At 39.7% G+C, this 11,613-nt stretch overlaps 1 protein-coding gene across 1 annotated transcript; it reads right to left on the bottom strand.

The window, feature by feature from the left end:
• Positions 1-1,859, bottom strand: LOC309877074 (ribosomal protein eL22-like 1; the record flags this gene model as incomplete). Its single annotated transcript, XM_082758153.1, has 2 exons — positions 1-439; positions 1,845-1,859. 2 exons carry the CDS (start codon positions 1,857-1,859, stop codon positions 107-109), a joined length of 348 nt encoding a protein of 115 aa, XP_082614279.1. The 3' UTR covers positions 1-106.
• Between the last annotated feature and the right edge of the window lie 9,754 nt (positions 1,860-11,613).

Genomic DNA, 11,613 nt, shown 5'->3' with positions numbered 1-11,613 from the left:
CTGTCCAACAGAGTACAAATTCTTTATTCACCAATAAGTTAAGTGTTCTCATAAATAGATGTTCTATTTTTTTTGTACACTGTAGTAAGTATAAAGGTATGCTTCATCATTCCTCGGATTCTGATCCTTCTTCATCTTGACTGATTTGGAAGTAGCGTAGCTCGTATGTCTCCTTGTCAGATGCAACCACGCGAAGCCAGTCACGAAGATTGTTCTTCTTGAGGTACTTCTTTGTGAGGTATTTCAGGTACCTTTTAGAAAACTGCTTCTCAGATGTCACCGTGATCTTGTTCTTCAGATGCTCAATGTGAACGGTGTTCCCCAAGTTTCCTGTTTTTCCATTGACCTTAACCTTCTCCTTTAGGAACTGTTCAAAGTTGCCGGAATCGAAGATCCCATCTTCGACAGGGTTATGACAGGGTTTGAGGTTATGCTTTCTCTAATTTCCTAGATATGATACATTTGTAACAACAATTTTGGCTGAAGCAAAGTCTATTAAGACTACTGAATCCTTACAGTGTACTATTTAAAGTGTTCAGAAGAACTGTGAAATTCACCACTAGTGGTGGACTCATTTTCTACTTTCAGTAATATGACATTTAATCTGGTCTGAAGTTAATGTTTCTTAAACCAAAAATGAGATTTTGATTCCTCTAGATTCTTAGCTCTTCAACAGACTTTGGTTTGCTGGATCCAGATGAACACACAATGCTTTCTTTCTGTGGTAAATGCCCTTCCAAATGCCCTTCCTTTCTGCCTGGAACAGTCAGATGAGTAAGAGTACTTAGTGCCTTTCAACCGGCAGCAATGGAACTGATTACCAAAGCAACGATTTGCCAGATACATGTGGAAACTAAGACACAGAAAGGTTGAAAGATTTTGTCTTAGTCATTTCAGCTGCAAAAGAGATCTTTACACTTCTACCACTTTCAGACTTCTGAATTCTGAAGCTCACTCAGAACCACGGTACGGGTTAGGAATAGAGCACAGTATGCACTATGTATCTATAGTTAATGCATATAGGAATAGTCGCTGTGTAAGACATGTTGGCGCTGTGTCATCTTTATTTAAATAGCCATGGGATGCATAAGTTCGCTTCTAGCTTCTACTGAGGTGTCTTTTGGAACATCTGGGGAATAAGCAGTAGTTCACATTTATGGTGTTAACACTCACCTGGGGTCTTGTGAGGAGAACATAACAGCTCTGCATACAATCATATGTAGAAATGATAGTGTATTAGTTATTCTTGGAGAGAAAATGTTGCACTGCCGAGCTGTGTTCTTCAGTGGAACTTCTGTCTGATTTGGGGGAAAATCAGTCTTAACTGGATGGAAAAGGTAGGAAAGTCATCCTCAACTTCTGATTTTTTTAGCTTAGTCAAGATGCTTTAAAACACATTCTGAATGAACTTTATTGTCTTGGAAATAATGAGAAGGCGGATCTGCTTATGAGAAATGCTTGTGGGTTTCCAGCCAGACAAAAAGGGCAGATCGTAATGAGTAAGGCCTACAGTGCTCATTTTGCTTCTTTCATTATCTTATGCTGAAGTAAGTAAAGTGTTTTATATACATATGTGGGGTGGGTGGCAGCAACTGCTTTAACATTGCAGGCAGTTAGTTCCCAGTGCTCAGTGGTATCAATTTCATTGTCTGATGCACGGGCTAGTTAATTGCATTAGTATTGCATCCTCAGAAAAAGCATTGAGTTAGAGAGCAAGAATAATTCTGCTGTCACACACCTGTTGAACCCTTTTAATCTCAGTGGTGCAAAATTTCAGCTTCTGTTTGTAGACGTACTTCCTCTCTTGTCTGCCTCAACCTGCTCCCTCTGAGTCACACATGTACCATCCTCTTCACCATCTTGGCAAGAATGGGAAGGCATAAAATGCAGTAGTAAATGAGCTTCCTATCTGGCAACAATGCTGACCAGCATCTGCTTATGTCCAAGTAGTGCTCTTTGTTCCCTGGCTTTAAAAAAAAAAAAAGAATATGTTTTAGATAGTATTTATCAAGCATTCACATGTGCATAGGGAATGGAATCACATGGAAAAGCAATGAATTTTCCTTTTCGCTTTTTTCTAAAAGCCATAACCATGACTGACTTGCATTGTTTAAAAACTGTATGTTGGAAGATAGCCACTAAAAGCTGTAGAGGATATGACATAGATGTGATAATGAACATGACTTGATATGCTTAATACATTATTTTGCTTTGTAGCAAGCCTGGAAGATAATGTTTGGGGTGAAAATGGTGAAAAGGAAATTGGAGAACTGAGGCCACACTGCTATAAAAATGCTACCAAACTGCAGCATTTAAAGAACCTTAGCAATAACATACTGTCTTTTGCTGCAGTCACTACAAAGTGGAGGAAGAAAAAATGAATTGGTTTCTCCGTTGCTACAGTGGCATGGGAGGCGTTAACTTTGGGAAAGGAGGCAGACTTAACCTGAAATGTCCCTGAAATACACTGAAATAACAAAACAGCAAGACGTCAGCTGTACATTATTTAGCATCAAAATAAATCTGCTTCTGATGAGAAGTTAGGGGAAATATCCTCAGAATTAAAAAAAAAAAAAAAAAAAAAAAAAAAAAAAGCTTTAATTCAGGCAGTAACAAGAACCACAGATCAAAGACCTGTAGTAAAAGGAAAAAACCTGAAATCTATTATCTATTTTTGGTAACCTGAAACAACTGCTAAACTGATGTTATTGAAAAAGTTAATTCCTCCCTGCTATCTACTAGAAAAATAGGCAAGGAGATCTTTGAAACTTCTTTACTGATGCTACCACCCCTAGCATCAGTGCATCTTTTCTTCTTTAGTACATGTAATACTTACTCCTCGGTGGGCATGGATTATTCGTTTGTTTCCGTATATCATCCCAGTGGTGTTACAGACAATGCCAGTCTCAGTGAGAGAAATCCTACCAAGTTTTTTGCTTCATGCTTCCCTCCACTAAATTATTTTTCTATCTTTTTTTCATGTTTTGAACATGTGAGCTGTGATCCATCTGTTAGAATGTGTATTCTTAGTCCAGGATGGAGTTGAAATTTCTGTTCCTTAGTTACCATTTTCCTTCATCCAAGATCTATATATTTGGACATATGATACTAAGACAACCTGCAATTTCAAGTAGAGCAACTTAAAAAATTGGAACATTTTAAACACATCTTAAACAGCTCCAGGAGTCCTTTGAAGTATGCTGTGGAACCATGGCTCAACAGTACATTACAACTTTATTGACATTTATTTCAGTGGATCTATTCCTGCTGTAGGTCATCCTTGATATATTTTCTGGATGTTCTGTACACCAAGTATACTTTATTCATTATAACTGTACAATATATGGGAGACTGATTCTCTTACTTGCTTTACTACATCATTGTTTAAGGCTGTTTAATTCAGTGCCAAAGCTGGATACAGAAGTAGTTTTTGTTGTGTTTTATTTTTATTTTTATTTTCAGTTCTTTTTTGATCTATGTCCGTTAGAGTCACTTATTCCAATGAAACATTGCAGCTGGTCTTGGCTTGGTCCTTTACCCATCTTACTGCTGTGACCCAGCGAAGTGTTTGTTGATATGTCATGGAGTACCCTCAGGCCCAATTCCCTCTGATTTTCATCCCGCTTAAAGGAAAGTCAAGAGCCAGTACTCCTTTTTCTCTGCCTTACCTCTTGGCTCTGGTAACGGAACTGTAATTCATGCATTATAAGGCATGAATGGTTACTGTGTTTCCTCAAAGTATTTCTTCTAAGCCTACAGTCTTGCCTCCTGGGTAGAGACTTGTCCCTTCTGATTCCCTGTTCTTTTGTCCTTATAAAACCCTTAAAACCTTAGCAAGCCATTCCTATTCTGTTGTGTAGATCTAGCTTCCATCTACAGAGAGCCTCACCATAAAGAAAGTATACGTGTGCCTGCCTGTGTTTTGTACTGTGTTTTGTAGCAAGGTCCACCAAAACATTACTCCACACTGTGGGTTTGTCTGGCATGGTGCAGCTCCTCTCCACAAGGCGTAGCTGGGTTGAAATACTGCAGAAGAGCCCCAGCCTAGAGATGTACGAGTCTAACATACATAAATGACTACCAGGTCATGTTGGTGCACACTAGTAGGCCACTACAAAGGGACAGATGCACAGTTAAAGATGTAATGAGAGAAACAATAGGAATGTCTAATGTATTATGGGTGGATCTGTGTAGTAGAATAAAAAAAAAAAATTCTTCCAAATCACACTGATAACACTGATATAGGAGATTAGAGAGATCTGTGAATATCAGACTCTATTACTACTTTTCCTAATACCTGAAGTAACTTCAGTATACCGTATAAGGATTGCATATATTCTACAGTGAGCTGCTCCCAGTTTTGCAGTCCTTTGTTGCTTTAGATTAGAGTTCTCACATCCTAATGGCTAATTCCAAGGCATTCAGTTCTCAACAGTGTGTTTTTTTTAGTTCCATTGAATCTGAGGTCAGCTAGAGGTTTATAGTCTGCTAACTCCCAGAAGGTTTTGTAGCTGTCCTATTTCCCTTTGGGATTTGGTTCTCCATTTCATTTCAGACTTTCACCACTTAGACGGCTCCATGTGCAATGCTAATCCAGGAACAGCAATATATTTTTTCAATCTCCTTGTCCTCAAGCTATTCCATTTTAGCTGATAGTGATCACTAATAGCTTAGGCTCCTGCTTGTGCTGTAGTTAGCCTGTATCAAAAGTCCTGCCTCAACAGCCACACTCCATTGGATATTTGGGGGTGATACTTGCTGACAGCATAACACCACTGGGGTTTGGATTAGCTAGGCATGCAGAAAAGAGAAAGTGCCTGTCTAGCCTAATAAACACACAAGCTGAAAAATACAAGCCAGAGGCAGAGCTAGGGCTGAGCTCACAAATACGCTCTGACTTCAAAATTTTTCCCTGCGCAGGTGTATTTCATATAGGCTGTTTTCACATAATTTGTAAAGTAAGGGCAGAAGAGCTTTGAGTCAGCATATCTGATTCTCTTCATTCAGAGTATGGTGCATGCTGTGTTCTTTGCAGGTGGAGGCTTTGGAGAACACAAAATAGGGCCAAATTGTAATGACCAGGTCACAAATGTTTTGAATAATAAGTTAATAAGGAAAATGCTGGCAGGCATCACCATGGTCTCAACTGTAGCTGTGAAAACAAGTAGCTCTGGACTGGTCTATTCTGCAAGGGTGACTCAAACGTATTTTGTTTTGCTATAAATGAGAGGCAGGTGGAAGTAGTGAAGCTGTCACTTGTTAATTAAAACTAGTTTCTGTCTATCTGAATGCTTTTCTGTAAAGCTTATGACTTTTTCTATAGCCATTTAGTGGGATTTCATCTACAGAAATTGCTCTTCTCTTTCATTATGAAGAAAACTTAAACAAAAGAAAAAGTCATGGATGCACAGGGTTAGGGAAATTCAATCTATGAGTTGACCAATCAGTTTAAGGTCAGAGTCAAGTTAGTTTAATCCAAGACAATAAAGTAACATGAACCAATCTAATTTCTTCTTTGTCTTGCTTTAAGGTGAACATTAAGGTGTCATTAGGGTCCTGAAACACAGTTATCCCTCCCTAAGCACCTCTAGTTCCTTCTCTGAAGCCCCTGCTAAATGTGTCTCTGAGCATATACTACAGTCCTTTCTGAGGGGCGGCTGGCTTACCAACAAAGTGGAAGCCCAGTGTCCCACCTCATTATCATTCAGTCTTTTCTTCAGGAAACCAGAATGACTAAATCCCTTCATGAGACACTAAGCTTGGAAAATTATTTTATTTTTAACTCCTGGCATAGAGTACACAGTTTTCTCCATGCATTCCTACGCAGTGTTGATTTCTGCAGTGCTTGCACTTAAATTTACATAAATAATACACCTGATTCTGCAAGGGGGGAACAACTCTTTCATCAGAACTGAAATTTGCCAATGGTCAAGTAAGTGACTCCAGTGACAAGGGCAGTTTTCTTCAGTTGACAATTAAAAATAAATCCAGACCCTCCTATTTCACACCTCCTGTTATTTCTCAGGATTAAGGGAGGGTTGAGAAGGAAGTACTGATGCACTTGTCCAGTCACAAGAGGAGTGGATTCTAGGGGAGGCAGGTAAAACTAAGGGGATCGTGTTTCGTGACACAGTGAAGTGTCCAGTAAGGAACTGGAAGTTGGGATCAGCTATAGAAACATTGCACTGGATGCAATTGGACATCATTTCTTTTTAATTAATTTCTGCTTGGAGCTGAAATAGTTTGAACGTAGTTTTTTGTACTCTGATCTTGAGATAAACTGGAATTAGAACTGGTCTGTAGAGGATGTTTTTGCCAGGCTCTGAAGGCCCATCTAACACCTGAGGAATGTTGAAGCAACTGGGTGGTGCGGACACTGAGCAGAGTGCAGGAAGGTAACATCCCTGGTTTCCTTACAAAGCAGTGGTGTAGCTGAGCAGCATGAGGAGCAGGAAATGGTCAGGTCAAGCACTGCAGCACGTGCAAGATGAAGAAATGAATATTATCCTGGAGTCCATCCCTAATTGCCAAAGGGGGAGAAACCTAATCCATCAGGGCCATTTATCTCAATCAATATATGTGCCTTCACTCTCCACAGTCCCCATTCAGCAAACATTTCCTCACAGCCAAATGGAAAGCCTTTGCTTAATGCTCAGTATCGAGCTGATTGCAGTTCTGAACTAATTGCTTGTGTGTTTCAGGCTGGGGTAAGGAATGGGGCCGTGAAGCAGCTGCGTGCATCTCCGAGGGACAGGAGCGGAGCGGGGCAGCCCCCGGGGCGCGGCCCGGGCTGGAGCCGGCCGGCAGCAGCAGTGCAGGCGCCGCCACGCTCGGCTGCTCCCTGGGGCTCGGCCCCATTTGTCTGCTGCTTCCCTGCCGGGGTCTCCTAGCAACTGTGCTGACTGCCAGGCTGGGCAGGCACAGGCGCAGCACTCGCTGTCTTCAGTGTTCATCCCCATCTCCTTCCACTCTCTGGATATCCCCAGGCACCATGTGCCAGACCCTGGAGATGTGCATGGTCGGCAAGGCGTGCTACTGCTCTGCAAGCGCCTAGCTTTGAGCCCCCAGGACCAAAGTGGTCTGGTGGGACTCCCCATCCACTAGCTTCATGGCCACACCAAAGCAGAGTGATGCCAGTACAGGGTGGTGGCTGCTGTAGTCTCAAAGTTTCCCAGGTCAGGGTTCCTCATTGTTACCGGAGAGGTCCCTTTTTTCAGCGGGGGTGACTGGCAATGCAGAGAGCGATTCAGGTCGTAGCTGAGGGCTGGCAGAGTCAGGAGTTTGGGACAAAAGATATGTAAGGGTGTATGGGATTGAGCTTGAGTTTTCAGGGCTCATGGTGCCAGTGTGCATGCACAAAGCAGTTCTAGAAGGCGATGTTTCACTTGACAGATTATTTAGTCTTCATGAGAAACAGGGAAAATTATCCAAGCTATTGAGATCGTAGTGCTTCTGGAAGTTGAGGTGGGCTGTCAGTCTGGTACAGCATGCTGGGCCGGAGTTATATCCTGACTTCACCTGCTTGCTTGACTTGAGCTGTGAGTGTTATGACAGGTCTCTGAGAAATTGTGACTATCTTGGACAAGTAGCAGGATATGGGAAAGTATCTCACAATAGCTTTTCTTGGGTGAACTTTGGAAGAATTTTTAGGTTGTAGGCAGAGGTCTGGGATCTATTATATTAGGCAGTTTGTAAACAAAAACAAAAATGGAAAAAAATAAGAGCAGAAAGAGAAATAGAAGCAGAAGAGAAAATATTTTTTTCCAGAAACCTTATAATTCAGCTAGATTCTGAGGTCCAAACTCAAAAGCATCGTTTTGGGGCCTGTAACTGGGATTCTTTTTTTTTTTTTTCCTATGGATACCTTTCTCAAAGGGACTTTCTCCATCAAACCAGCTCTTTTGTACCTTTTTTCTTTTTGTTTATTTGGCTGCTCACACACTGAATAAACGCTCTCAAAGAGCTTTCAAAAATCTGAAAGATGGGGACATTATATAAGTGGATCTTGTAAAGTGAGGTACTTCCTGGGAAAGCCTTCTAAAGGAATTTCTTTTTCACTATCAAGTCCCTTATTACAGGATTAAAATCTAAGCTCTTTGCTCCTTCATTGCTTCCCCAAATTAGGCTTTCATAAGACCTTTTATGTGTTTTTCCAAGTGTCACAGGTCTCAGCTCTTCTGGCAGAAATTGAAATGTTAGCAAAACTAATTACTTCAAACCGATGAACTACATTTGGGTAGGAAAATCTTTGCTGGGAAAGTATAGGAATCCCTCCTTTTACATGTTTTATTACTGTACTATACTAAGTGTAGTTGAAAATATTCAGGGTCTTATGTTGAGGAATTTCATCAACTTCAGGTCAGTATGGATTTGCAGAATCACCTTCCGTTGTCTCCCTGAGGTCTCATCTCTGCCACCTCTAATACTGGTATTCTGAGAGAGGACTTAGCTTTGTAATGGGAAGTTGGGCACGTTAAATCCCCAGTTCTGGCAAGTAGTGGCCCCAGATGAGCAGCATATCTTCTGTAGCTGTTCTTGCTATAATAGATCTTTCTGCTACAGGGCCAAGGGAGGAACATGTGGAGGGAGAATATGATTTATTTTCACTGAGTCTGAGGGCTCAAAGTTGGCATAAAGGCAAACATCCCTTTTGCATTCTGTTCTGTTTGTATACAACTGTAGAACATGGTTGTTTCATAGTAAGCTTCTCTGTAGCAGACAGGCAGTGAGATGAGTATTGTGTCATAAAGCAAAAACATCTGCTGGAAGGTTAAGGAGAAGATTATTGGCCAGGCTTTTTCCACTTCATTATTTCTGCCTTCATGGAAGACATCACTGCAATCCCAGTGATGTAGGCTGGAGCAGAAAGGAGTCTAGAAAGTAGGACCAAATTATCTAGCCTGAGAGCTGGACCTCAGGGCTCAATCACACATCTAGTAACTGCAAGCAGGGAAGAACTTCTATTCAGTAATCTCTGAACATGTGTGGCCACAGTTATGCTAGAGTTTCTCTTACCACAGTCTTCTGTAGGGACTGCTGTGCACATTGGGATGGGGAGGAAAGGCAGAACAATGAGTGAAGGGCTGTAAATTCAAGAAAATGTCAGTCCTTCTAGCTCCTTTTCCTTCTCTGTAAAGGTAGTACAGGTAATGCCTTTAGTGCATGCAGGTTGTTATGCAATAATAATTAATGTAATACTGTTCTAAACTTCCTGCTTTGCCTCTTCCAATCTAGAATTAAGCAGTAAAAAAAATAAAAAAGCAAAGAGAAGAATAAGTCCAAGAAAAAGTTTGTGAACATGTGTGTTTATTAAGTTAGATACCTGTCAGATGTATAGAAGCAGGAGTACGCAAGGTTTAGCAGCTTGGGAAACCTGGATGATGTAGAAATCATTGATGAATGCTGAGCACTTACAATAAGCAGTGACAGAACATGCACAAGGAAAATGAGTGTTTATGCTTCAAATGGAAACACAGAATTCCTCATATGAAAATATCTGAATTCCAGTGAAAAATGGAACTTTCTTGTAGTCTGCACCTGGAAAAAATGCCAGTCACTGTTTGATGTTCTCAGAAGTTTCTCATTTAATGACGTAGTTTCACCCAGTGACAAGACTTCATTATTACTTCATTTAGGACTAAACAAATGGAAAGCAGAATAACAGTTGACCTGGACTTCCTAAAAATAGACTAATTTGCAATTTTGTTAGTATGTCTGGTTTTCCATACAAGAAAAACATGGTTGCACAAATCAACATTGATTTAAAAGCAACTGATTGAGTATTCGTAGGTACCATACCAATATATAAATAAAACTAAAAATGTTATTATTGATAAGTTTTACTTATCAGAAAACAAAACAAAACAAACAAACAAACAAACAAAAAAAAACCCTTGGTCTTTAGGGAGAACATTGTTTTAATAATATGAACGGTATGTTCCAGTATCAGTTCTGTTTATTGTTTATTACTGTCATAAAAGTACAATTTACTATTTCCTTGAAATGACTGAACTAGCTGGATGAGTATTTCGTAATGGGGAACTATTTTCTTTTGTAACTAATTTTAATTGCTGCTAATTGGTTTCTATTGAAAAGGAGATGAGGATAGGATCAAAATGATAGATTACAGGAAAAAAGGATGGAAAAGATGATGGTAATAGCATATTATTGGTGTGTAAATAATATGATTAAACATGGCATTGAAGGGATAGTATAAAGGAAAAGGAATAGGAAACTAAGAAGAGAAAGTTTGGGATGAGTTACAGAGAGGCTATGGAGGGATGCTGGGAAAGATTAATAAGATAAGTTGAAAGAAACCTCTGGCAGGCAGAACCAGAAAACCAGTACTTGATTAGCCACTGGAGACGCCTACTAATCAGTGTCCAAAGTAGCTGATAAGAATCTTTGAAACCTTTGAAATTAGCTGTTAACAAGTCACTGTTACTTGAGAGAAAGCTGGCAAAATGGCCAAATAACAAAACAACAACAGCAACAACCCCTCCCAAAAAAACCCTGAACTAAATCAGGAATAAAACACTAAACACTGTTTTTAAAATATTTAAAATAGGCAATCTGGCCCACGAATTTGGATAACTTTGTACCTTCAGGATCAAATAGTAGAGTGTATGAGTCATATTCTTAATTTAAAAGAACCAAAATATTGTCCCTTTCACTACAACTTTCAACTGACCTTGGTGACTCAGGACAAGTGGAGCAAAAGTAGCGTGGCTGAGATCAGAATCTACTCTTTGGCATTTACTCAGACTTAAAACCAGATTGTACCAGAATAACTGCACCAAAACCTTTTTCTGGATTCAGAGTAGTGGATAATACTGTATATAGCCTACTGACTTGTTAACCAACGTATTTTTTCTTTTGCTTGGTGTAAATGCATTTAACTATTATCAATGAGTAGAGTACATGTACTGGTATAAAAATTTCTGCCTTGTCTGCTTTTGTCTTTTGGCCCAAATACTTGCAGAACATTTGATATTGACATGACAGAGTTATGCACAAGAATTATCAACAGGGGCTTTGTGTCTCTCCCAAATAAACATTGCTCCTGTTCATAAGTGCTGCAATAATCTCAAACCACAGTATGCAGTGTTTGTTCGTTTCAGCATAAGGTTGCCGAATGAGCAAATACACTCTAGAAAAACAAAAGACACTGAGACAAAATACATATGGACAATTTGTGTTTCCTCTTTCCGTAAATACGTATATGACATAAGATAACCATATTAAAAAAAAAAAAAAAAAAGTTAAACATCTGAATGAGACCAGCTGTAGAGCAACTGAGCAGTACATTTTAGTGATCTGCACAAGTCAATCTGCTGACTCTAGATACCATGATATCTGTGCTCTTTGATTTACTTGTTGTCCTACAGTTAGTGGCCGGTCATGAAGAGGTATGTTAGACAAAGTATTAGTAAAGCCTGCCAGGGCGGGTTCAATTACTCTTGACTTATTTTAGATCAAAGTTGCTTGAACTTTATTTTGTTCTATGTTTTAGTTATAAAACATAAGAAGAAAACTAGTTCTTAAATGGGTGTCCAGGTAGATTTTATTTATGAGAAAAATACCCTTATGCCTTTAAAATGTGTTTTCAGCAGT

Source organism: Aythya marila, assembly GCF_965140915.1.
Source record: "Aythya marila genome assembly, chromosome: 3".
Taxonomy (NCBI): Eukaryota; Metazoa; Chordata; class Aves; order Anseriformes; family Anatidae; genus Aythya; species Aythya marila.
Note: the sequence above shows the minus strand (reverse complement) of the source record. Positions and strands in the feature narration are given on the sequence as shown.